At 41.1% G+C, this 26,975-nt stretch overlaps 1 protein-coding gene across 3 annotated transcripts in view; it reads right to left on the reverse strand.

Moving 5' to 3' along the window:
- ELK3 (ETS transcription factor ELK3) overlaps positions 1-26,975 on the reverse strand; it is a 61,845-nt gene that overhangs the window by 22,972 nt on the left and 11,898 nt on the right. For 2 of the 3 annotated variants that reach the window (XM_077265530.1, XM_077265529.1), the window contains exon 2: positions 17,469-17,622. The exons of the other annotated variant lie outside the window; for it this stretch is intronic. In XM_077265530.1, the coding sequence (XP_077121645.1) occupies positions 17,469-17,508 (40 nt within the window). In that variant the 5' untranslated portion in view covers positions 17,509-17,622. The remainder of the gene's footprint in view (positions 1-17,468; positions 17,623-26,975) is intronic. 3 annotated transcript variants of the gene reach the window in all.

Raw genomic sequence — 26,975 nt, forward strand, 5'->3', positions numbered from 1 at the left:
CGCATCGTTGACCCCCGATCATGTGACAGGGGTCGGCGATGCGCTCATTTCCGGGCCGATGACCGGAAGCAGTAGTTAAATGCCGCTGTCAGCATTTGACAGCGGCATTTAACTAGTTAATAGCAGCGGGTGAATCGCGATTCCACCCACCGCTAGTGTGGGCACATGTCAGCTGTTCAAAACAACTGACATATCCTGGCTTTGATGCAGGTCACCACCAGAGCCCGCATCAAAGCAGGGGATCTGACCTCGGACGTACTAGTACGGCGGAGGTTGGTAAGGGGTTAAACGGATCTCTTTGACCTGATTAGCGCTGGCAACAAAATAAATTCTATTAAAATGATAATTCCAGCAAAAGTCCAGTGAGCTAAACTCAGGCTCCTCCCAACCAGCCTGACCGCTGCATCTTGTGCTGAGCAGTGTTGAGTATTTAGCAATAGAAGTGTGGACAGACACTGAAAGGAGCTTGTCAGTCAGGCAGCGTGGGCCCAGACTGAGATAGTCTTATAAAATTATCATTAAAATGTATTTTTCACAGTAAATACACTAGCCTCATCAGGTCTGTGAGCTCTATTTAATAATGTATAATCTTTATTTTAAAATCTAGTGACCAGACACAGAAGCCATCACTCCCACATGCATTAAAGAGTACCTTTGCTGGATTTTTTTTCCATTCAAATTTAGTACCTCCTTCAATTGGTGCCGCTCCCTGATTGTGGAACAGTTTTTCCCTTTCGTCTGGGCCCCTCTGTTCCAAAAGTTATGCCTTCAGAATTAAAGATGCAAATTTTCTCTTTAACAACAGGGCGTGTACCAAGAAACTTTTCTTCATGCATTTGCTTTTTCCCCTTTGATGTTGGCTAATCAAAACATGGCTTCACCCATAGACAAGTTTTGTGGCATACGCCTAGTTGGTTGAAAGGAAAAATTGTACCTTTATTACCATGGAGTATACGTAACTATGGAACAAAGGGGAAAAGAAGAAAAACAAACACTGTTCTAGGATCCATGGAGCAGCACAAATCCAGTAAAGGTCCTTTTTTAATGATCCTTCTATATTCATGCCCTTTTCATTTTTTCACTGGTTGGCTTTGTTTGGAACCACTTTTGGTGGGTTTTAAGCCAATTGGCTAGCCAGCACAATTTAGTCCATGTCATGGTCACTTGGATCCTTTTGCTTGCACGTTTTTCATTCTTCCGATACATCAACTTCAACAACTATCCATTTTCTGCTAATATATAGTAATATATGGAAATGTTAGAAATTATTTTAAAACAGGTGTGTAATTGAGAAAGGAAGGAAAGCCAACATAAAGTCTAAAGTTATTGTTAATAATTTGGGTAAAATAAGTAAATGAATAATTATCTATTAATCTAATGCTTTTGACTCTTAGGGCTTATACTCACCTGCGAGAAACTCGGATGAGTCTCGCATGTTAATACCCGGCACTTAGATCGGAGCGTGCGGCCGCATAGGAATACATGCAGCCGCACGCTCTTCTCCTGAGTGCCGGCAGCAGCGCCGGGTATTGAAGTGCGAGACTCATCCGAGTTTTTCGCAGGTGAGTATGAGCCCTTATTGTTGTACAGGGGAAATTAGAAACAGGACATTGTTGAAAGGCTAATAATAAATAATATTCTCAAGTTGTCAGCTATGCAGTCTCCTTACAGTCTCTTTACCTACGTATTATGATCTTTCAAGATTCATAAGAGCAAGAATTATAACAGTAGCTTGTTCAAAAACTAAGAGGGAGGGAGGTGAGCAGCTAATTGCTGTGTAGAAATCAATGGTCTGGAGAGCACTGGCTGGTATGTTAAGAGTTGACCTTTCTCTAAAGGCCCCGTCTCACATAGCGAGATCGCTAGCGAGATCGCTGCTGAGTCACAAGTTTTGTGACGCAACAGCGACCTCCATAGCGATCTCGCTATGTGTGACACGTACCAGCGATCAGGCCCCTGCTGCGAGATCGCTGGTCGTGTCAGAATGGCCTGGACCTTTTTTTGGTCGTTGAGGCCCCGCTGACATCGCTGAATCGGTGTGTGTGACACCGATCCAGCGATGTCTTCACTGGTAACCAGGGTAAACATCGGGTTACTAAGCGCAGGGCCGCGCTTAGTAACCCGATGTTTACCCTGGTTACCAAAAAAAACAAACAGTACATACTCGCCTTTCGGTGTCCAGGTCCCTTGCCGTCTGCTTCCTGCTCTCACTGACTCCCGGCCGTACAGTGAGAAGTGAGAGCGCAGCAGTGACGTCACCGCTGCGCTCTGCTCTCAGTGTACGGCGAGACTCAGTCAGAGCAGGAAGCAGACGGCAAGGGACCTGGACACCGAAAGGCGAGTATGTACTGTTTGTTTTTTTTGGTAACCAGGGTAAACATCGGGTTACTAAGCGCGGCCCTGCGCTTAGTAACCCGATGTTTACCCTGGTTACCCGGGTGCTGCAGGGGGACTTCGGCATCGTTGAAGACAGTTTCAACGATGCCGAAGTCGTTCCCCTGATCGTTGGTCGCTGGGGAGAGCTGTCTGTGTGACAGCTCCCCAGCGACCACACAGCGACTTACCAACGATCACGGCCAGGTCGTATCGCTGGTCGTGATCGTTGGTAAATCGCTTAGTGAGACGGGGCCTTAGGAATGCAACTACTGCACACTCAAGGCCATTACTTAAGTAATGTCATTCCTTTTATACTTATAATAAAGTATTATTAAATAATGAAATGTACAAGGCACAAAGAAAAACTGCTGGGGAATAGCATTTAAATCATTTCTGGCAGGCTTCCTGGATGTGCAGCTACAAGGAGAAAATTAAGTTCTTTTCTCCTTGCAGCCGCTTGCTTCCAGCCATCGGTGCAGTGCAGGGTGCTGTTACAATCACCACTCACTATACAGTAACCCTGTGATAATCAATCCCCCGTACATTGATTGCCAGGCTCCTCTGTTCATGCTGCATACACACACTGCAGAGTAGGAGAGTGCTGGGGAGTGATTACACCGCATGCACAATATAGTGAGCAATGACTATATCCTTTTCCTGCACTGCTCAAATGACTGAAAGTGGCTATAGGGAGAATGCATGTTAATTTTTTTATGTTGATTTTTTTATTAGGCTTTTTAACCTTGAGAAAAGCACAGAAATGCTTTGGTACTAATAAAAACCGTATCGGAAACTCCAAGGCTCCTTATTTCCCACAGTGCAGCCCGACTAATGTGTCTCTCTCCATTCTGGTAAATTTTCTCCCTGTAGCCGCTGCTCCGGAAAGTCTACCAGGAATGATTTAAATGCCATTTACCTGTAGATTATCACTATAATGACAGATATATAGCGTGTTTGGAGATGACAGGTTCCTTTGAAAAAGGTTGTGGCATACAAGTGAATGTGTCCTGTGTCCCACGATCAGGAATAACAGTGTTTTGTACCAGCGTATTTTCGCTGCGTAAACTCACTCGCAGTGCGGGTTTCCAAGCCGCAGCATGGTTATTGCTGTAGTGGAGATGCTTGTCTCCTCTGCGTACTTTCCCTGAATAGACTGTCATTAGATGCGGTAAATCTGAAGTTAATGCAATTAGATAGTATATACCTTTTCAGTACACAAATGGAAACTGGCTGTGAAAATCTGCGACCCGCCATTTGTCTAACCCCGCTCACTGCTTTATCTCATAATATGCGCTAATATCCTCCTTTACATTTTCTATATCTTTCTGTTTATAACGAGACAGTTCCTTTGAGTGGGAAACCCTTGAAAAAACGTATATAGTTTCCATCTGCCTTGTCTGACAATGAATTACATCCCGCAGAGAGCAATACTTTGAGTTTCCTCATATATATTTTCACATGCCCCACAGTTCACACCAGTTTCCAGCCAATGGTGAAATACTACTAAAGGCAATTGGCTCCGGCATTCATTACTACAATTTCTCCTATTTCGGAGTTGACATAGTGTGAACTGAACAGAAAATAACTTGTAAGAGTTTTTAGAAAAACATGACTGTTTTCTTGTATTACCAGTGCCACTCCTACATGGGCTGTGCGGTGTTGCTGCTCTAACCCTTGCCAGGCAATGATGCTGGGTTGCAGTAAAAACACAATTTACATAGTACTGTTACTAGAACAGAAAAAGAAAACAGCCAATTTATTTTTGATATTGTATACTGGCCCAATTGCCAAAACATAGGGTGACAATGGCCAATGGCATTCATAGTAGGACATGGTACTGCAGATAATAAATTGTGACTAGCTTCTAAAATCATGTACTACACCACCGCAGTGTTGTATTAGGTATCTCGTAGACAGGGCTAAAAGAAAAGGACATTTTTCAACCGATTTTAATGTTTGTCATTTCAGCCTTTTAGTTTGTGATGAAACTGCTCAAATATTATGCTTGGCACGTTAATCATATACAAATGCACCTACTGTATTTGTTCTCTCTATACACTATGAAATGATAATCCGTTTTATTTTTTTTAAAGTTTACCCTCTAAATCTCCTGCTTTTCTTTATACATACAGGTCCTTCTCAAAAAATTAGCATATAGTGTTAAATTTCATTATTTACCATAATGTAATGATTACAATTAAACTTTCATATATTATAGATTCCTTATCCACCAACTGAAATTTGTCAGGTCTTTTATTGTTTTAATACTGATGATTTTGGCATACAACTCCTGATAACCCAAAAAACCTGTCTCAATAAATTAGCATATTTCACCCGTCCAATCAAATAAAAGTGTTTTTTAATAACAAACAAAAAAACCATCAAATAATAATGTTCAGTTATGCACTCAATACTTGGTCGGGAATCCTTTGGCAGAAATGACTGCTTCAATGCGGCGTGGCATGGAGGCAATCAGCCTGTGACACTGCTGAGATGTTATGGAGGCCCAGGATGCTTCAATAGCGGCCTTAAGCTCATCCAGAGTGTTGGGTCTTGCGTCTCTCAACTTTCTCTTCACAATATCCCACAGATTCTCTATGGGGTTCAGGTCAGGAGAGTTGGCAGGCCAATTGAGCACAGTAATACCATGGTCAGTAAACCATTTATTAGTGGTTTTGGCACTGTGAGCAGGTGCCAGGTCGTGCTGAAAAATGAAATCTTCATCTCCATAAAGCATTTCAGCCGATGGAAGCATGAAGTGCTCCAAAATCTCCTGATAGCTAGCTGCATTGCCCCTGCCCTTGATGAAACACAGTGGACCAACACCAGCAGCTGACATGGCACCCCACACCATCACTGACTGTGGGTACTTGACACTGGACTTCAGGCATTTTGGCATTTCCTTCTCCCCAGTCTTCCTCCAGACTCTGGCACCTTGATTTCCGAATGACATGCAAAATTTGCTTTCATCAGAAAAAAGTACTTGGGACCACTTAGCAACAGTCCAGTGCTGCTTCTCTGTAGCCCAGGTCAGGCGCTTCTGCCGCTGTTTATGGTTCAAAAGTGGCTTTACCTGGGGAATGCGGCACCTGTAGCCCATTTCCTGCACACGCCTGTGCACGGTGGCTCTGGATGTTTCCACACCAGACTCAGTCCACTGCTTCCTCAGGTTCCCCAAGGTCTGGAATCGGTCCTTCTCCACAATCTTCCTCAGGGTCCGGTCACCTCTTCTCGTTGTACAGCGTTTTCTGCCACATTTTTGCCTTCCAACAGACTTACCATTGAGGTGCCTTGATACAGCACTCTGGGAACAGCCTATTTGTTGAGAAATTTCTTTCTGGGTCTTACCCTCTTGCTTGAGGGTGTCAATGATGGCCTTCTTGACATCTGTCAGGTCGCTAGTCTTACCCATGATGGGGGTTTTGAGTAATGAACCAGGCAGGGAGTTTTTAAAAGCCTCAGGTATCTTTTGCATGTGTTTAGAGTTAATTAGTTGATTCAGAAGATTAGGGTAATAGGTCGTTTAGAGAACCTTTTCTTGATATGCTAATTTATTGAGACAGGTTTTTTGGGTTATCAGGAGTTGTATGCCAAAATCATCAGTATTAAAACAATAAAAGACCTGACAAATTTCAGTTGGTGGATAATAAATCTATAATATATGAAAGTTTAATTGTAATCATTACATTATGGTAAATAATGAAATTTAACACTATATGCTAATTTTTTGAGAAGGACCTGTATATAGATAAATATTACATTCTAGCTGACTGCAGATTTACAGTGCCTTTGCGAAAGTATTCGGCCCCCTGGAACTTTTCAACCTTTTCCCACATATCATGCTTCAAACAAAAAGTGGGGCGTGCAATATTATTCGGCCCCTTTACTTTCAGTACAGCAAACTCACTCCAGAAGCTCATTGTGGATCTCTGAATGATCCAATGTGTCCTAAATGCCTAATGATGATAAATATAATCCACCTGTGTGTAATCAAGTCTCTGTATAAATGCACCTGCTCTGTGATAGTCTCAGGGTTCTGTTTGAAGCACATAGAGCATCATGAAGACCAAGGAACACAACAGGCAGGTCTGCGATATTGTTGTGGAGAAGTTTAAAGTGGATTTGGATACAAAATGATTTCCAAAGCTTTAAACATCCTAAGGAGCACAGTGCAAGCGATCATATTGAAATGGAAGGAGTATCATACCACTGCAAATCTACCAAAACCTGGCCGTCACTCTAAACTTTCATCTCAATCAAGGAGAAGACTGATCAGAGATGCAGCCAAGAGGCCCATGATCACTCTGGATGAACTGCAGAGATCTACAGCTGAGGTGGGACAGTCTGTCCATAGGACAACAATCAGTCGTACACTGCACAAATCTGGCCTTTATGGAAGAGTGACAAAAAGAAAGCCATTTCTCAAAAATATCCATAAAAAGTGTTGTTTAAAGTTTGCAACAAGCCACCTGGGAGACACACCAAACATGTGGAAGAAGGTGCTCTGGTCAGATGAAACCAAAATCTAACTTTTTGGCAACAATGGCAAATGATATGTTTGGCGTAAAGGTAACACAGCTCATCACCCTGAACACACCATCCCCACTGTCAAACATGGTGGTGGCAGCATCATGGTCTGGGCCTGCTTTTCTTCAGCAGGGACAGGGAAGATGGTTGAAATTGGTGCTAAGATGGATGGAGCCAAATACAGGACCATTCTTGAAGAAAACCTGTTGGAGTCTGCAAAAGACGTGAGACTGGGATGGAGATTTGTCTTCCAACAAGACAATGATCCCAAACATAAAGCCAAATCTACAATGGAATGGTTCACAAATAAAAGTATCCAGGTGTTGGAATGGCCAAGTCAAAGTCCTGACCTCAATCTGATCGAGAATCTGGAAAGAGCTGAAAACTGCTGTTCACAAACGATCACAATCAAACCTCACTGAGCTCGAGCTGTTTGCCAAGGAAGAATGGGCAAGAATTTCAGTCTCTCGATGTACAAAACTGATAGACATACCCCAAGCGACTTGCAGCTATAATCGCAGCAAAAGGTGGCGCAACAAAGTATTAAGTAAAAGGCGCCGAATAATATTGCACGCCCCACTTTTCAGTTTTTGAATTTCCACAAAAATTTAAAATAACCAATAAATTTCACTCAACTTCACAATTGTGTTCCACTTGTTGTTGATTCTTCACCAAAAATTTACATTTGGTATCTTTATGTTTGAAGCCTGATATGTGGGAAAAGGTTGAAAAATTCCAGGGGGCCGAATACTTACGCAAGGCACTGTATGTTTATACCGTAGCGGAGGGAACAGGCACAAAGATTTGGAGCTCAGACAACATAGCTCCTAATAATATAGATCTTTACATTAAATAAATCAAATGAAAAGGCTAAGCTCAGGAACAACAGAATAAAAATAAAGGAATCTTCTTTACCCAAAATGAAGGTCAGTCAAATACACTGCTCTAATCAAGCACAGCATATAACAGCTACAGGTCCGTCAGGAGTACAAAAGAGTATTGTGAAGTTTTGGGTAATAAAAGCCATGACAAGAATAAAGCAAAACTCATGAGTCCAGCACTTCTCAGCCGGGCACTAGATTTAAATTTTGTCTTAAAAAATAAAAAAATATGGCTCACTTGTCTTACGAGCTTTTTGTGATCAAAGAACCGAAAAAATGCAGTCATATAATCCAAGAAACCATTTTTATTAGTACACAATAAAATTACACACATAAAAGACCAAACAATATGTGGTGAGACCAGTAGGTGGAAGATATGCCTAAAGCAACATAAAAAAACTAGTCACCCGGGAACTAACATCCCCAATGGTGGTCCGGAAACAACCCGCCCCCTGAAGAAGGTACACGTGCCGAAACGCGCGTCGGGGTGTTCTGACATCCCCTGGGTTGGACCGGACTCCTCATAGCAGGTGATAAATTGTATTTCAGTGCTGCCTTTTCATTTATAGGTACGGCACTGCTGGATACTTTTGGTTATACTAATGCACTGACCCTGCATCGTATTATATGCCCCTCTATTTACACGGGTTGTTTCCGGACCACCATTGGGGATGTTAGTTCCCGGGTGACTAGTTTTTTTATGTTGCTTTAGGCATATCTTCCACCTACTGGTCTCACCACATATTGTTTGGTCTTTTATGTGTGTAATTTTATTGTGTACTAATAAAAATGGTTTCTTGGATTATGTGACTGCATTTTTTCGGTTCTTTGCTTACTATGTGTTGGCAGTTATCCGCATTGTCCACACACGGGTGGCGCATTTCTTTTGTGCTATAATATTAATATTGATGTGACTTATATGCGCCACCAATGTTGTCTATTGGGATTTCTATGCTAAGCTTTTTGTGATGCACAAACCTTGATTTTAGGATTTTCCTTTAGTAGCAACATTAGAATAGAGGAGTATGAAAGTACCCTCCTTTTTTTTCAGTATGTCCAAAATAAAAAATAAAAAAATGCAGCTATTAAGATGCCTTAGTATATCACAAATCAATCAATGCAATGGCACACTGAGTGACTATGAGGCTGTGTGCACACGTAGAATATTTTTCGCGGTTTTTCGCTATAAAAACGCTATAAAACCGCGAAAAAAACGCTACCATTAAGCATCCTATGTAATAGAATGCATTCCGCATTTTTTGTGCACATGCTGCATTTTTTTCCTGAGCGGAATCGCATTCCAGAAAAAAACGCAGCATGTTCATTAAAATTGCAGAATCGCGGCGATTCTGCACCCATAGGAGTGCATTGATCTGCTTACTTCCCGCACGGGGCTGTGCACACCATGCGGGAAGTAAGCAGATCATGTGCGGTTGGTACCCAGGGTGGAGGAGAGGAGACTCTCCTCCACGGACTGGGCACCATATAATTGGTAAAAAATAAAAGAATTAAAATAAAAAATAGCGATATACTTACCTTCGATGTCCCCCGCAGTCTTCCGGCCTTTCCCCTGCATGCTGCCGCTTCGGTTCCTATAGCTGCTGGGCGGTGAAGGACCTGCGATGACGTCACGGTCTTGTGATTGGTCGCGAGACCGCATGTGACCGGTCACGTGACCAATCACAAACCGTGACGTCATCACAGGCCCTTCACCGCACAACAGCTATAGGAACGGACGCCGCTGAGGTCTGCAGGTGAGTATAACCATGTTTTTTATTATTTTTAAACATTCTATCTTTTACTATAGATGCGGCACAGGCAGCATCTATAGTAAAAAGTTGGTCACACTTGTCAAACACTATGTTTGACAAGTGTGACCAACCTGTCAATCAGTTTTCCAAGCGATGCTACAGATCGCTTGGAAAACTCTAGCATTCTGCAAGCTAATTATGCTTGCAAAACGCTAGTTTTCTGCGGGTATATGCATGCTAATTCTGCATGCGATATACCCGCGGCAGGAGGCGCAGAATTGCCGCGGAAATTTCCGCGGCAATTCTGCAACGTGTGAACTTAGCCTGAAGGTACAGCACCTCCCTATCACTTGAATGTCAATAATTATTTGCAGACTGAGACTGCATTTTCAATGTGGTTCACACTGCAGTAGTATACCACAATCATACTAGGCCTTTATCTATCCTCATGTGGAATGAGCCCTGTGATCTGAGCTCTTATCCCTAGACTGTGAAAGCATATAAGGCTATCTTTCATAGTGGCTTTGATAGAATAACCTAATCAGTTGCCCTATACAATGTGATGTGATAGCAGCAAGGCATTATGGGGGAAGTCCACATGGCTTCATCTGTCATCATTAGCCTGATCTATGGCGGTGTTAGGGCACATTCAGACATCCTCGGATTTTGATCCGATCTCGGACTACAATATTATTATTTATTATTATAATAGCGCCATTTATTCCATGGCGCTTTACATGTGAGGAGGGGTATACATAATAAAAACAGGTACAATAATCTTGAACAATACAAGTAACAGCTGGTACATGAGGAGAGAGGACCCTGCCCGCGAGGGCTCACAATCTACAAGGGATGGGTAAGGATACAGTAGGTGAGGATAGAGCTGGTCGTGCAGCGGTTTGGTCGATCGGTGATTACTGCAGGTTGTAGGCTTGTCGGAAGAGGTAGGTCTTCAGGTTCTTACAATACACGGACTGACTGCGAAATAGTTCTAAATTTTGATTATTTTTGGTTTGTACTCATAATACTTTATTTTTTATATAAAAGTTATTTTTGTGGTCTTTATGTTTAAATTGCTAAGCACTTTATTTTTTTTAAAAAACCTATTAGTCCTATAGGTAAGCAATCTGTGAACAGTATCTGGATTATTGCCTTTGCCTTCATATATCTGATCATATTCCAGTCCACTATCAGGCGGCAAAATGGGCTTCCATACATGGCAACTCCAAAGGGCATTGTTATACCTCCAGCCGCCACATCAACCATTGGCACACCGCAACTCCGCCATGGGTGGGCGTGTGGCTTCCAGAAGTCCCAAAGGAAACCCTGCCCTCTTTCTATCTAACGGCTCAGATGCCAAGATGAACATTTTAACAGAAGTTTCAGCAGGATCCCGGCTGTTATCACCGGTGGACTTATGCAATGATCTCATGGGCACTGTTTCAGACCATGAACAACCACTATGATGTAAGGCAGGGTGCCTAAAAACTAAAGGCATTCCATTACATATATTTACTTCATGGTGTATTAAAGTGGTATACCAGAAAAACAAAAATGGCTCAGTGAAAAATATTAGGAGTTCGAATATAGGTGGACAGGAAAAAAGTGTTCTTGGTCAGAACCTGCAAACCATGATTCAGTTATATATATATATATATATATATATATATATATATATATATATATATATATATATATATATATATATATATATATAATAGACCTTACAAAAAGTGGCTGTCGGGGGACACATAAAAAGCAAAGAGCATTACATTTGTCAAGTTAAATGTTCTTATGGCTCTACATGTTTCACAAAGAAGTTCAAGAGACATTATATAGCGGTTTAATAGTGGTACTGCTTCTTTTATTTGCAAAACCTATTTTCGCTAGCATGCATGTGAACCTGCAAGTTCAGAGCTCAGAGGGTATGATTTCCCATGAAGCACTCTTATTCAGCCCGATTCCTTTAGAGCTGGCCTGTGTTCTGGCGTCTCCTCCCTTTCTAATAATTAATGGCAATGCAAGCTGTGATATCCGTGGGAAATACAGCATACTGCGTGAAGACTACCAGCCTAGCTGCCAAGCTACACATGGCTTTCATTTATACATTTCTTGGCTTGAGGCTCCACATCTACCATTCATTAAAAAAGGAATAAAAGATAACTGCACCAATGGCCTTATTACACAATAGGGAAGAATTTCTGATTTCATGACTTTGGTGTTATTCCATGTTAAGGTAGATGTAATAAATGTGAAATATTAGAGCACGCCGTGTTCTTTGCTAATTGTATTAAAAATGTGGTGCATCTTGCTTTGTAAATCTCCTCTATGGTGTTATTTGTTACATTTCTTCACATTTTTGTGCAAAAACATCGTTCGTTCTTTCTTAACAAAGGTTACATTTTATATTTACAGTTTATCCGAACAAATTAGATGTTATCCACCAATTTATCAATCCGTTTAACAAAAATGTGAAAAAAAGTATTCATTTTAACACTATTATGGGGGGGGGGGGGAGAGAATGAAAAACCTGATCAGTTGTTCTATCTGTAGCCCATTAGGTCCCTGGTGAACAAGTTAAATGTGACCCCTTACCAGCGCTTGGGTCCATTGCTTACTATGGAAAGAGAGGGCGGCAGGATGCAATAGTGGAAGGCGTTAAAGCGGTTCCAGTTGCAGAAAGCCCGTTCCGAAATGCAGTTTGTTTAAAAAAAAGAAACTGTGCATTACTAATCCTTCACTGGTGCAGTGCTGAGTCTCCAAATTTACTCCCAGTGTCTGTTATTGACTGCAGCGCTGACGTCACATCGACAGCACTGCAGCCAATCGATAAGCTCAGCAGTTCTGAGCGGCTTGTGCCAACTACTCAGGCAGAGCTGTCAAATTCACAGATTGGCTGCAGGGCTGACTAACATCAACAATAAAACACACAGAGAGTAGAGGCAGAGATTTAGTGCCGGACCTAAGGGGAGTGAAGAAAGCAATATTTGTTGTTTTTTAACAAACTTCGGGTGAAAACAGGAATTTACTGAAACAGGAAAATCCCTTTAACTCAAAACAGGTTGTTTGATGGTCTGGACCATCTTCTGTTAAGAAACTTTTTGTCCAGGCATTTATGTGGATGCCTTTTTGCCCTCAATCCCCTACCCCAATATGGCTGCAGAGCACTCTTCATATTTGAAATTGCAGCACAAGAAGGAAAAGTCATGGAATTATTGAATTATGGGAATCATAGGATAAATAGACATGTTAATAGTATGCAAGCAATGAAAAAATGGAAACAAATATTTTCAAAACCTCTCAATTTATTAAGTATCAAGCATGAGCCACACGCAGAAATACACACAAGTACACGCTTTTCACGTTCTACCAATGAGGTTATTAATGGTTGTCTGAGAAAAGTTCTGTCAGCCTGAATGCACTTGGGCACACAAATCAGCAAGATCCACTGCTGGCAGCTTCCTTTGCAACTGCAGACCAATGACGTCCCAGATGCGCTTGATGGGATACAAGTCCATAGACACTGCTGGCCATCGTAACATGCTTATGCCACGCAGGCTGCTCACAGTAGCATAAGCAACATGAGGCCTGCCGTTGCTGTGCTGAAAAATGCTTTGAGACACTTTGGAAAAATGGCTGTACGACTGGTTCAACGACTGATCCATTCTGTACTGCAAGTGAAATTGGATGTCACATACTAAGCCTAAAGTTTCATAGTATAGTGTCTATGGAGAACAGTAGAAGGCATTTGCATGACATCAGGCTTTGAGCCAGATACCCAACGACAGTTGTTCATCTGACGTCACACCATCGCTCTCAAAGGCTATCATGGTGCAGAGCAATATGGCAATGGAGGCTGGAATGGATGTCTATCCTCTCAGTGAGGGGTACCGATTTTATATTTGATTAAATGAAAGCCGGAGAATGGTTTGGAAACCAGGTAGGCAACGCCATGAAGAGGCCTTCATGAGGGAATGTCACACTGGTCATACTCCCAGAATTATGGTGTGTGTCGGCATAACGTAGGGTAGTTGGATCACTAGTGAAGACTAGTCATTCCCGGTACACGAACATTGAATTGATTGTGGAACAAGTGGAACAGCTAGTTCTCAAGTTTTCCAGGATCCATTTTTCATGACAATACTAAGCCACATGCTGCTTGTGCTACAGTGAGCAGCCTGCATGATCTATAGGTGTATTTTTGCACATTGTGCTTATACTCGATTCTGAATAAATCAAGATATTTTTCACATTTGCACGTTATTAACATGTCTATCGATCCTGTGATTTCCATAATCCCTTGACTTTTCTTCTAAGTGTTGCAATTTTAATGCTAGGGAGTGTAGGAGTAGCTTGCAAGAACATGTTGGCGGCATAGAATTATATATTAGATGTAACGATGACAGTGCTGCAGGAAGGGTATACAGATGATATAGGCACTGTGAGTATGGCCTTACTCACATGTCTGTTTTTCACAGCACATGTACCCATTATATACTATACGGCTGTTCACATGTCTGAGCTTTTTTCCCCAACTGCATGTCCGCAAAAAAAATCACAGAGACTGATCAAAATTGAACATGAGTCACAAATCAAAATTATCCATGCAAGTCTATGGGTCCTACAGTCATGGCCAAAAGTGTTGGCACCCTTGAAATTGTTCCAGAAAATGAAGTATTTCTCCCAGAAAATTACTGCAATTACATATTTTGTTATACACATGTTTATTTCCTTAGTGTGTATTGGAACAACGCAAAAAAACAGAGAACATAAGGTAATACATACGGTAATTGCAATAAAATTCTGGGAGAAATACTTCATTTTCTGGAATAATTTCAAAGGTGCCAACACTTTTGGCCATGACTGTAAATACAGTTGTGTTCAAAAGTTTACATACCCCAGCAGCATATTTGCTTTCTTGGCCTTTTTTCAGAGAATATGAATGATAACACCAAAACTTTTTCTCCACTCATGGTTAGTGGTTGGGTGAAGCCATTTATTGTCAAACTACTCTCTTTATAAATCATAATGACAACTCAAAACATCCTAATGACCCTGATCAAAAGTTCATATACCCCATTTTTAATACCATTCTTAATACCGTGTATTGCCCCCTCTAATATCAATGAGAACTTGAAGTGTTTTGTGGTAGTTGTGATTGAGGTTCTTTATTTTCTCAGATGGTAAACTGCCCAATCTTCTTGGCAAAAAGCCTCCAGTACCTGTAAATTCCTGGGCTGTCTAGCATGAACTGTGCTCTTGAGATATCCCCAGAGGGGATTAATGATATTGAGGTCAGGAGACTGAGATGGCCATTCCAGAACCTTCACTTTGTTCTGCTGTAGCCAATGACAAGGTCGACTTGGCCTTCTGTCTTGGATCGTTGTCATGTTGGAAAGTCCAAGTACGTCCCATGCGCAGCTTCTAGTGCAAATTTGCCTCCAGTATTTGTTGATAACATGCTGCATTCATCTTTCCTTCAACTCTGACCAAGTTTTCTGTGCCATTACTGCTCAAATTCCAAAACATCAGCAATCCACCTCCTTGCTTTACAGTAGGAATGGTGTTCCTTTCATCATAGGCCTTGTTCACCTCTCTCCAAATGTAACGTTTATGGTTGTGGCCAAAAAGTCTAATTTTGGTCTCATCACTCCAAATAACCTTGTTCCAGAAGTTTTGAGGCTTGTTTCTGTGCTGTTTTGCATATTGCAGGTGAAATACTTTGTGGAATTTGAGCAGTAATGGCTTTCATCTGGTGACTCGACCATGCAGCCCATTTTTCTTCAAGTGCCTCCTTATTGTGCATCTTGAAATAGCCACACAGCCAGTTTTCAGAGAGGCCTGTACTTCAGCAGATGTTATTTGTGGGTTTTTCTTTGCATCCCGAACAATTTTCCTGGCAGCTGTAGACAACATTTTTGTGGGCCTACCTGAGCACTGCTGACTGGCATTATCAATTCTTTGGATATCTTTTTTGTATCCCTTTCCTGTTTTATACAGTTCAACTACCTTATCCCGTAGATCCATTGACAATTCTTTTGCTTTCCCCATGACTCACAATCCAGAAACGTCAGTGGCTCGATGAAAAGTGCAAGAGTCTGTCTGGATCCCAGAAACTCACTCAGCTTTTATGCACACACACTGATTACAAGCAAACAGGTCACAGGTGAGGATGTTACCTTTAGTAGCCATTCAAACCCATTTTTGTCAACTTCTGTGCATGTTAATAGGCCAAAATCACCAGGATATGTAAACTTTTGACCAGGGTCATTTGGATGTTTTGGCTTGTCATTATGATTAAAAAGAGAAAACACAGTAGTTTGACAATAAATGGCTTCACCCAACCACTAACCATGAGAGAAGAAAATATTTTGATGTTATCATTCATATTCTCTGAAAAAAGGCCAAGAAAGCAAAAATTCTGCTGGGGTATGTAAACTTTTGAGCACAACTGTATAATCAATACCATACGAACTGATAAGGTAAAACCAAAATGAAATTGTGAGGTCATAAGCCACAATATAGCCTATCTATGTAAGGAGAAAAAAAACTCCTAAAGCTAAATATAAAGCCTACAAGAAAACATGGAGTAATAAGTCCGCCAACTATAATAAACAATAAGATTTAATGAAAGTTGCAAAAAGTGTCAAAGAACATACATAAATAGTGGTATAATAAAAGGAGCACAAGGGACGAGATTTGCACACATTCTATTAGTAGAAGTTATTACATAGTACATACACTAATTGTAGTAATGAACATGAAAGTTCAATCAAATATGATATGAAAGGGAACGATAGGAAATAATGAAAGATAAGGTAATCACAAGTAAGAAGAGAGTGAGTGATCGCTAAATAGACTATCAATGTTCAAGACCTAATAGCTTATCTTTTACATCCTGTTTAAAACCATGTACCTACAACCACTGACGTGCGTTTCACAAGGGCTTCCTTGGGGGGTTGTGATACAATGTATGCCAGCTGATATTATATATCATGATCCACAGGTGACACATACTTGGCTGTATGAAGCAATGTTCACAGGTAGCAGCTCTAGTGATGAGCCACAACCCACATTGATTAGATAACAGAATTTGGTAATCGTGAGGTGTAGTGCAGTTAGTGAGCCCAGAAGCAGATTATACATATAGATAGACATACATTGTATATAGAATTGTATCTTTATGTATTTGTATTCTACAGGTAAGGTTTTTTGGTTCCTATAATACCAATACAAATAATAATAAAGTCATTTTCTCTTTTTTTGTGAGTCTCCCCAGGACTCAAACTGACAACCTCTATAACTGCAGGCAGGAGCTAGTTATTGATCTACAGGCTCTGGTGGTGTTATTGGGAGAACTGTGTATACTTGATCTGTATTGCAGCCACGAACCCACAGGCAGATTATACTGAGACATAGAGATGTATTGTATACAACGGTGTATTTTATGTCTCTATATTCTAGAGGGAGAATAAAAGAATTATTTTTTCCTTCTATAAAATTACAAAAAAAATTATGAAAAACAATTACAATTACATTAAAATGCAGCTTAAAATCTGCAAAAAAATGCATTAAATAAAGGAGAAAAGACATAAAAAATGCAGCAATAACCAGAGAGGATTGTTATTGCATAGTTTGGTGCAGACACCTGCTAAAACTAAAAAAAAAAACACAGAATTTATGCAACGTGTGAACACGGCTTTACAGATACCAAAAATCCAGATTTCAAATAACGAAGCTACACAAAGATGAGAAAGTTCTGGCAGCTCCGACTGTAAATGAATGATCAAAAAATAAATCTATAGATCCCAGCTAAAGATGAGCAGGACGCACAGATAACGTTGCACCAGTTCTAGCTAATCAAAAGCCGCGCCAGGGACGCCGGAAGGTTAGAGATTCACGGGCTTCCCTTCAGCCGCCAAGTAACACTGACCTGGACGCTGGACCGGAGTCCCGTGAATCCATCCGTTCATCTGTAGTCCCAACCGCCCCGAATACAGCGGACAGTCCCGGATTTGGGCCTACGCCCTGCAGTCTCAGGCATCTGCTGAATGTCCCTCACTTTCACCGCCCTCTGACATCTCCTCCTGCCAGGGTAGAAAGAAAAGGTGAATGGGCATGGATTGGTATGTGGCAGGGGCGTAGCCAAAATATTCTGTTCTTAAAAAGTTGGGAGCTATATACAGTTGAAACCAGAAGTTTACATACACTATATAAATAGAGACATGTGCATGTTTTTCTCAACATGAAATCAGAATAAACCTTTCATGTTTTAGGTCATGTTTTAGGATTGCCATAATTATTAATATTTGCCATAATTATTAATATTTGCCAAATGCTAGAATAATGAGAGTGAGAATTTTTTAAGGCATTTTTATTACTTACTGTTACTGCAAAGTCAAAAGTTTACATACACTAAGATTACCATGCCTTTAAACAATTCTGAACTGCCCATATGATGTCATGTGTTTGGAAGCTTCTGATCTAAAGCTAAATCTGAGTTAAATAGAGAGACACCTGTGGATGTATTTTAATGCACACCTGAAACACACTGCTTCTTTGTGTAGCATCATGGGAAAGTCTAAAGAAATCGGCCAAAATATCAGGAAGAGAATTATGGTCTTGCACAAGTCTGACTCATCCTTGGGTACAATTTCAAGATACCTGAAGGTGCCTCGTTCATCTGTACAAACAATTATATGCAAGTACAAACAAGATGGAACCAAGGCCAAAAGCAAAAAAACCTTGTGAAGATGATAGCGGAAGCTGGTAAGATTGTGTCAATATCCACAGTGAAACGAGTACTGTATCAAAATGGGCTGAAAGGCCACTCTGCCAGGAAGAAGCCATTACTCCAAAAGAAACATTAAAAAGCCAGGTTAATGTTTGCAACTGTACACAGGAACAAAGACCTTAATTTTGGAGACATGTCCTATGGTCTGAAGAAATTAAAATTGAACATTTTGGGCATAATGACCATCGTTGCATGTGGAGGAAATAGGTAGAAGCTGGAAGCCTAAGAACACCATCCCAACTGTGAAACACAGGATGGCAGCATCATGTTGTGGCAGTAGCGTAGCTACCGGGGGCAGAGGGGGCGGTCGCCCAAGGCCCCGCGCTCCGAGGGGGCCCACCCAGAGCTACACTACTGTAACTGTATCGGCGCACGCAGCGGGGGCCCGGTGCCAGCAGTGGGCCCCCCGCCCGTCACAGCGCGGGAGCGCCGCTCTACATCCTGACTCACAAGGTCCACACCCTCTGTAAGGGAGCCTCTGTTAGTGTACCTACCTACCCATATACCAGTACATTACTGAAAGAATCTGTGCTGCACTACTGGGACTTATCCCTCCTCACACACTATCCTTTATTGGAATAAGCGATAACGTGATAAAGGCTCAGGTTGAGCCGAAACGTTGTTAATCGCATATGCTGTAATATTCTGTTACGCTCCCAATTCAATTCAGGTCAATAAACTGACACAATTTTTTGACACTTATCTGGAGAGAGTGCGGTGAATGTTATAATCTCTCAGGGCATGGGCACACGTTCAGTATTTTTCGCGTTTTTTCGCTATAAAAACGTGATAAAAACACGAAAAAAAAGCTTACATGTGCCTCCCATTATTTTCAGTGTATTCCGCATATCTTGTGCAAATGTTGCATTTTTTTCCGCGAAAAAATCGCATCGCGGAAAAAAAAGCAACATGTTCATTAAATTTGCGGAATTGCGGGGATTCCGCACACGTAGGAGTGCATTGATCTGCTTACTTCCCGCATGTGGCTATGCCCACCATGCGGGAAGTAAGCAGATCATGTGCGGTTGGTACCCAGGGTGGAGGAGAGGAGACTCTCCTCCACGGACTGGGCACCAAATAATTGGTAAAAAAAATTAAAATAAAAAATAGTCATATACTCACCTTCGATGGCCCCCGAAGTCCTATAGATGGTGTGTGTGAAGGACCTGCGATGACGTCGCGGTCACATGACCGCGATGACGTCATGGTCACGTGACCGCGACGTCATCGAAGGTCCTGCACACACCATCTATAGGAACGGAAGCCGCTGAGGAGATCGGTTGTCTGCAAAAGGTGAGTATAACCATTTTTTTAATTATTTTTAACATTCTATCTTTTACTATTGATGCTGCATAGGCTGCATCTATAGTAAAAAGTTGGTCACACTTGTCAAACACTATGTTTGACAAGTGTGACCAACCTGTCAATCAGTTTTCCAAGCGATGCTACAGATCGCTTGGAAAACTTTAGCATTCTGCAAGCTAATTATGCTTGCAAAATGCTAAAAAAAAACGCGAAAAAAACGGGAAAAAAACGCAAAAAGAAACATGCGGATTTCTTGCAGAAAATTTCCGGTTTTCGTCAGGAAATTTCTGCAAGAAATCCTGACGTGTGCACATACCCTCACCCAGATATTACATGATTCTCTCAACCCCCTCCACCATGTCTGGCCATTCACTGCAGACCCGCAGTTCCTTATCTTATCTTACTGAGGGATGAATCACAACTCCTGCAGAGCAGCTGACAGCTCCTGTTCTGATAATGCTAATAGTACACTGTTCCTCCTTGATGTCTCTGCTTTTTACCCCTGCTTTTCTCCTGCATTTTACTCCCCTCAGCCATCAAAATAGGATCTGTTCTGCTGGAAGCAGTGCTGGTTATGTTAGCAGATCTGAGGGCTCCATGAATATGGCAACAGAACACTCCCACTACTGTGAATTGTGCAGCCCAGAGAGGCGTGCCCAGTTCACAGCAGTGACAGTTCTATTACAACATATAGGGTTGGAGTCTGTCTGTTATATCCTATAACCATGGGGTGCCATATTATGACACTGACAGTGTTGTGCTGCTACTGTGAAAACAAGATGTCAGCCCCCAATGACTCCTTTAAACTCATATAACACACAAAATATGTTTCAAATGCATTCAAAACTTGGTTATAACAGCCTGTTATGCTACATTACATTGATTTATTAATGATCTACAAACGCAGTACCTTTCCTTTAACAAATTGAACGGTATAGAAAAAAAAAGCAATTCCTGAATTGCTGTTTTTTGTTCATTCTGTCTCTTAAGAATTGGAATAGAAAGCGATCAGAAAATGTCATGTGCCCGAAAATGGTACCAATAAAAACATAAGCTAGTCCCGAAAAAACAAGCAAAAACATGACTGTCAGCCGAAATATGGAAAAATTATAGCTGTCATAATATGGTGATTGCAAAAACTAGTTTTTGCAATAAAAAGCATCTTTTAGTGTGTGACAGTAGCCGACCATAAAAACCCGATATAAATCTGGTATCGATGTAATCGCACCGACCCAAAGAATAATGTCGCCTAATCACTTTTACCGCACGAGGAACAGCGTAAAAAATAAATAAAACCAATTCTTCACCTGCTGTTTATTTTTTAATTCTGCCTCCCAAAGATCGCAGCAAGGCTCAGCGCACATTTATCCTGCGCCGTGCGCTGAGCACTTGCACCGGGGTTTCCGTGTAAATCTCTGAAATATGTGATTCAAACAGAACCTCTGGCGGAAGATTACCTATACTAATGCAGATGTAGGCTCTGTGGATGCTGTCTGATCCATGATCTGGCGACATCCGTCTTTTTAGGATTGCATAAAAGTGCCTTCGGCCACAGTTTTGTGCACTTCTGAAAAGAAGGACACCGCGGAACAGAGGCCAGACGGAGACCAGAGTAACTCTGCTGCATCGTTATAGTAAAAACCAAGGAAGAAAGAAAACCGAGTAACGGTTAAATAGTGGATTTAAATAGTGGATTTAAAGTAGAAGGACAAGAAAATAATAATAAAAATAGCCTTTATTGAAAATTAGTATAAAGGCAAATGGTGGCACAAAGGCGCGCACATACAATGGAATACATAATAGACAGCACAGTTAGGCAAAACAATGCGTATTAAAGGAATAGTATCAATCAAGATTCGGGACTTAAAAAAGTGCAGCAGTAGAGTTCATATTCATGTGTGAGGTATTTGGTGTCAATGTGGATCTAATAAGGAGAGCACATACAGGGTGGTCCAAAAGTAGGTGGACAGAAAATAATAACATTTATTTAGATTTATATATAAAATTATATTTACTAACACAAGCATTACATTGACAATTACATTTTATTCTGAACAATAATACAAAAGCCCTTAAATTTTATCAACGCAGGTGCTCAAACTGTTTTCCATCACAATTTGCATAGCTTTACACCATGTTTGATAAATCTCCCTCTTCATAACCCTATTACACATACTGTCCACCTACTTTTGGACCACCCTGTATATACATACAGTAGACAAAGAGTAAATCACAGGCAGTGTATTGATTTGATACATGCAGCAAATGTATGTACATATACATGCTCCCAGTTATCAATAGTTGGATAGTAGTCTAATGACACATGATTAAGAATTACCCATGGCAGGAGAGTACATATCAGAGGCAGTGGTGTACTGATGGAGATGTGTGGTGCCGCAACCCCGTTGCGCGTTTCGGACCTCCCAGACCTTCAATATATATATGCTCTCCTTATTAGATCCACATTGACACCAAATACCTCACACATGAATACAACTCATGCTTTCCCATGGTTGTTAATAGCACGGCTGCACTTTTTTAAGTCCCGAATTTTGATTGATACTATTTCTTTAATACACATTGTTTTGCCTAATTATGCTATTATGTATTACATTGTCTGTGCGTGCCTTTGTGTCACCATTTGCCCTTATACTCGTTTTCAATACAGGCTATTTTTATTATTATTTTCTTGTCCTTCTACTTTAAATCCACTATTTAACCATTACTCGGTTTTCTTCCTTCCTTGGTTTTTAAAATTGATCCGAGTGGTTTGCACTCTTGTCCATACTGACACTGTTTTAACTAATTTTTTATGGTCATGGATCTTTAGGTGTCACCTTTGTTGCTTGTACATTTAAGTGTCTCATTACAGTAAATGGATCCCTAGGGGGTTTTCATCTGAATCATGTCATTCGGAGATTTAGATGCTAATTATGCAAATTGTCTATTCAGAGAGGACGAGAACTAGAACTCTAGTGCCACCTATTGGAAGGTAGCAATCCTACAAGTCAATGTCGACCCTTTAACAAGCCTTGTCACATGACTTAGGATAATAGCCAAACCAAAATCTCAATTTGCAGACACTGTGTTTCGGGGTGCTGCCCCTCGTCAGTGCAAAGTGGAGATCTGGTTTGGCGGTGGGTGAGAGGCGTCCGACCGATATCCAAGAAGTATAGTTTCTCTTTGTGGAGATTGACATGTTAAGAATGCTGAAATGAGGAGACTTAACGCCGCAATGCTCCACCGGGAAATATGCTAATTATGCAAATTGTCTCTTCAGAGAGGAAGAGAACTAGAACTCTAGTGCCACCTATTGATACCTTCCAATAGATGACACTAGAGTTCTAGTTCTCTACCTCTCTGAAGAGACAATTTGCATAATTAGCATATTTCCCAGAGGAGCATTGCGGCTTTAAGTCTTCTCATCTCGGCATGCTTAACATGTCAATCTCCACAAGGAGAAACAATACTTCTTGGAGATTTAGATGGAAACTCCAAAGCAAGTGGTCAGCGCAGAGCGCCAGATAAATAAATGTGATCATAAATGTTACATAAAATGTTCCCAATAAAAACTTCAACTCAATCCACAAAAAAGCAAGTCCCCTCTCAATTCCGTCATCTGCTAATGGAAATATAGGGGGCTTCCAAGTTTCTGGTAGCACAAAAGCTCAAAGCTCTGGAAAAGCAAAATGGCTCCTCGCATCACAAAAGAAATTCACCAAATGCTGCACTCTCAAATTCAAATGCCCCCTCCCTTCTGAGCCCCAGTGAGTCTAAACCACATATAGCATCCACATGTTTGGCATTTATGAAGACATGAGAGCCTGCCTAACTTACAGGTACATGTCTCCAGAAGCACAGGCTGGGCATATCGTACTGGTCACTGCAACGTACTGGTCACTGCAACGTACCGGTCACTACAACGGCAGTTTGCAATTTTCACTCAGCAACATGCACTGCTGCTTGTTTCTAGAAAACATCCATGGAGTCAAAATTGTCACTACATCTTTAGATAAATTCCCAAAGAGTTATAATTTCCAAAATGGCGAAACTTAAGGGGGGATTCTGCCTTTCTAGCACTTAAGAGCAATTTATATGGAATCAGCAAACTATTCTAGGAAAATCTGCGCTCCAGGAGGCAAATAGCACTCCGTCCTTCCAGAGTCTCTCCGTATGGCTAAGCAGTACTGTACATCCACATATGGGGTATTTCTATATTCTGCAGATATTGTGGGACAAACGTTGGTGCCATTTTTACCCATTTCCCAGCATGAAAATATAAAACTTGGGGCTAACACACAATCTTGGTGGTAAAAATGTAAATTATTTTTCCTTCACTGCCCAATGGTATAAAATCCTGTGACACACCTACGGGTTCAATATGATCACTGCACCTCTAGATGAATTCATTGAGAGGTTTAATTTGTAAAATGGGGTCTGACAATGTAACATGGCACCCTCAAACAAGTGCTGCAAAATCTGCACTGTAAAATGGCGTTCCTTCCCTTCTGAGCTTGGCACTGTGCCTCAAAAATAGTTTTCGACCACATGTTGGGAATCGATGAACTCAGGAGAAATTGCACAACAAATTTTGGGGTTCATTTTTTCCTGTTACCCTTGTAAAAATACAAAATTTGGAGCTAAAAAGATTTTTGTGTGAAAAATATTTTTTTATTTTTTACAGCTCAACGTTATGAACTTATGTGAAGCACCTGGGGGTTTAATGTGCTCAATACACATCTAGATAAGTTCCCTAAAAGGGACTAGTTTCCAAAATGGTGGAATTTGTGGGGGGTTTCCACTGTTTAGGTACATCGGGGGGCTCTCCACACGCGACATGGCATCCGCTAATTATTCCAGCAAATTTTGCATTCAAAAAGTCAAGCGCACTCCTTCCCTTTCGAGCCCTGCGGGGTGCCCAAACAGTTGTTTTCCCCCACATTTTGGGTATCAGCACACTCAATAGAAATTGCACAACACCTTTTATGGAGCAATTTCTCCTGTTACCGTTGCAAAAGTTAAAAAAAATAGGTCTAAAATAATTTTTTTGTGGAAGTTAAATGTTTATTTTTTCCTTCCACATTCCATTAATTCATGTGAAGCACCTGAAGGGTTAATAAACATCTTGAATGTAGTTTTGAGCACCTTGAGGGGTGCAGTTTTTAGAATGGTGTCACTTTTGGGTATTTTCTGTCATATAGGCCCATCAAAGTCACTTCAAATGGGAGTTGGTCCCTAAAAAAAATGGTTTTGCAAATTTTGTTGTAAAAATGAGAAATCGCTAGTAAAGAAAAAAAAAAAAAACATGTTTCAAAAATTGTGGTAATGAAAAAAAAACATGTGGGAAATGTTATGTATGAACTATTTTGTGTGACTAGACTCTCTGATTTAATGGCATTAAATTAAAAGTTTTGAAAATTTCTAAATTTTCACCAAATTTCTGATTTTTTTCCACAAACAAACGCAAGTCAAATCAAAGAAATTTTACCACTATCATGAAGTACAATACATCATATCAAATCAATCTCAGAATCAGTGGGACCCATTGAAGCATCCCAGAGGTATGACCTCATAAACTGACAGTGGTCAGAATTGCAAAAATTGGCCTGTCAGGAAGGTGAAAACAGGCTTCGGGGTGAAATGGTTAAGAAGCCCTCTTATTCTGCACTCAATAGCTGCATTAAGTGCACCTGCTTGAACTCTATATATACCCTGTATAAAAAAAAACACCTGTTCACACACTCAATCACACTCCAACCTCACCACCATGGCCAAGACCAAAGAGCTGTCTAAGAACACCAGGGACACAATTATAGACCTGCACAAGGCTGGGATTGGCTACAGGACAATAGGCAAGCAGCTTGGTGAGACGGCAAAAACTGTTGGCACAATTATGGAAGAAACGCAAGATGACTGTCAAGCTTCCTCGGTCTGGGGCTCCATGTAAGATCTCGCCTCATGAGGTAAGGATGACTCTGAGAAAGGTCAGGAATCATCCCAGAACTACACGGGAGGACCTGGGCAATGGCCTGAAGAGAGCTGGGACCACAAACTTAAACATTACCACACACTATGCCATCATGGATTAAAATCCTGCCGGGCACACGAGGTCCCCCTGCTTACCCCAGAACATGTCCATGCCCATTTGAAGTTCGCCAATGACCATCTGGATGATCCAGAGGAGGCATGGGAGAAGGTCATGTGGTCAGATGAGACCAAAATAGAACTTTTTGGTATCTACTCCACTTGCCTTGTTTGGAGGAAGAAGAAGAATGAGTACAACCACAAGAACACCATCCCAACCATGAAGCATGGTTGGGAAAACATCATATTTTGGGGGTGCTTTTCTGCAAAGAGGACAGGATTACTGCACTGTATTGAAGGAAGGATGGATGGAGACATGTACCGCAAGATTTCGGCCAACAACCTTCCTTCAATAAGAACATTGAAGATGGGTCATGGCTGGGTCATCCAGTATGATAATGACCAGAAACACACAGCCAGGACAACTAAGGAGTGGCTTCCTAAGAAGCATTTCAAGGTCCTGGAGAGACCTAGCTAGTCTCCAGGCCTAAACCCTCTTTGGAGGGAGCTGAAACTCGATAAATTGCTCAGTGACAGACCCAAAACCTGAAAGATCTGGAGAAAATCTGTATGGAGGAGTGGGCCAAAATCCCTGCTGCAGTGTGTGAAAACTTGGTCAAGAACTACAGGAGACGTCTGACCTCAGTAATTGCAAACAAAGGTTTCTGTACCAAATATTAAGTTCTGTTTTTCTATTGTATCAAATACGTATTTCATGCAATAAAATGAAAATTAATTATGTAAAAGTAACAACATGTGATTTTCTGCATTATTTTATATTCTGTTCCACTTATATTTAATACAATAACGGTTTATGCATTTTATCCATGTCTGTCATTTTTTTCTTTCTGTATTTTTCTTATTTAGATATGATGGCACACAGCTGGCACAGTGGGTACATAACTAGCACTTTCTATGTGTGCATGTTGGTGGAAGGTTATTACTACATGTATATATTACATGTAGTGTCAGTGCTGAGAGCAGGGCACACAGCTGGCACAGTGGGTACATGAGCTCTCTGGCTGTGCATGTTGGTGGCAGATTATTATATGTATATATTACATATGAGGGCAGGGCACACAGCTGGCACAGTGGGTACATGAGCTCTCTGGCTGTGCATGTTGGCAAATTATATGCATATATTACATATGAGGTCAGGGCACACAGCTGGCACAGTGGGTACATGAGCTCTCTGGCTGTGCATGTTGGTGGCAGGTTATTATATGTATGTATTACATATTAGGGCAGGGCACACAG

The sequence above is a fragment of the Ranitomeya variabilis genome, chromosome 5, assembly GCF_051348905.1.
Source record: "Ranitomeya variabilis isolate aRanVar5 chromosome 5, aRanVar5.hap1, whole genome shotgun sequence".
Taxonomy (NCBI): domain Eukaryota; kingdom Metazoa; phylum Chordata; class Amphibia; order Anura; family Dendrobatidae; genus Ranitomeya; species Ranitomeya variabilis.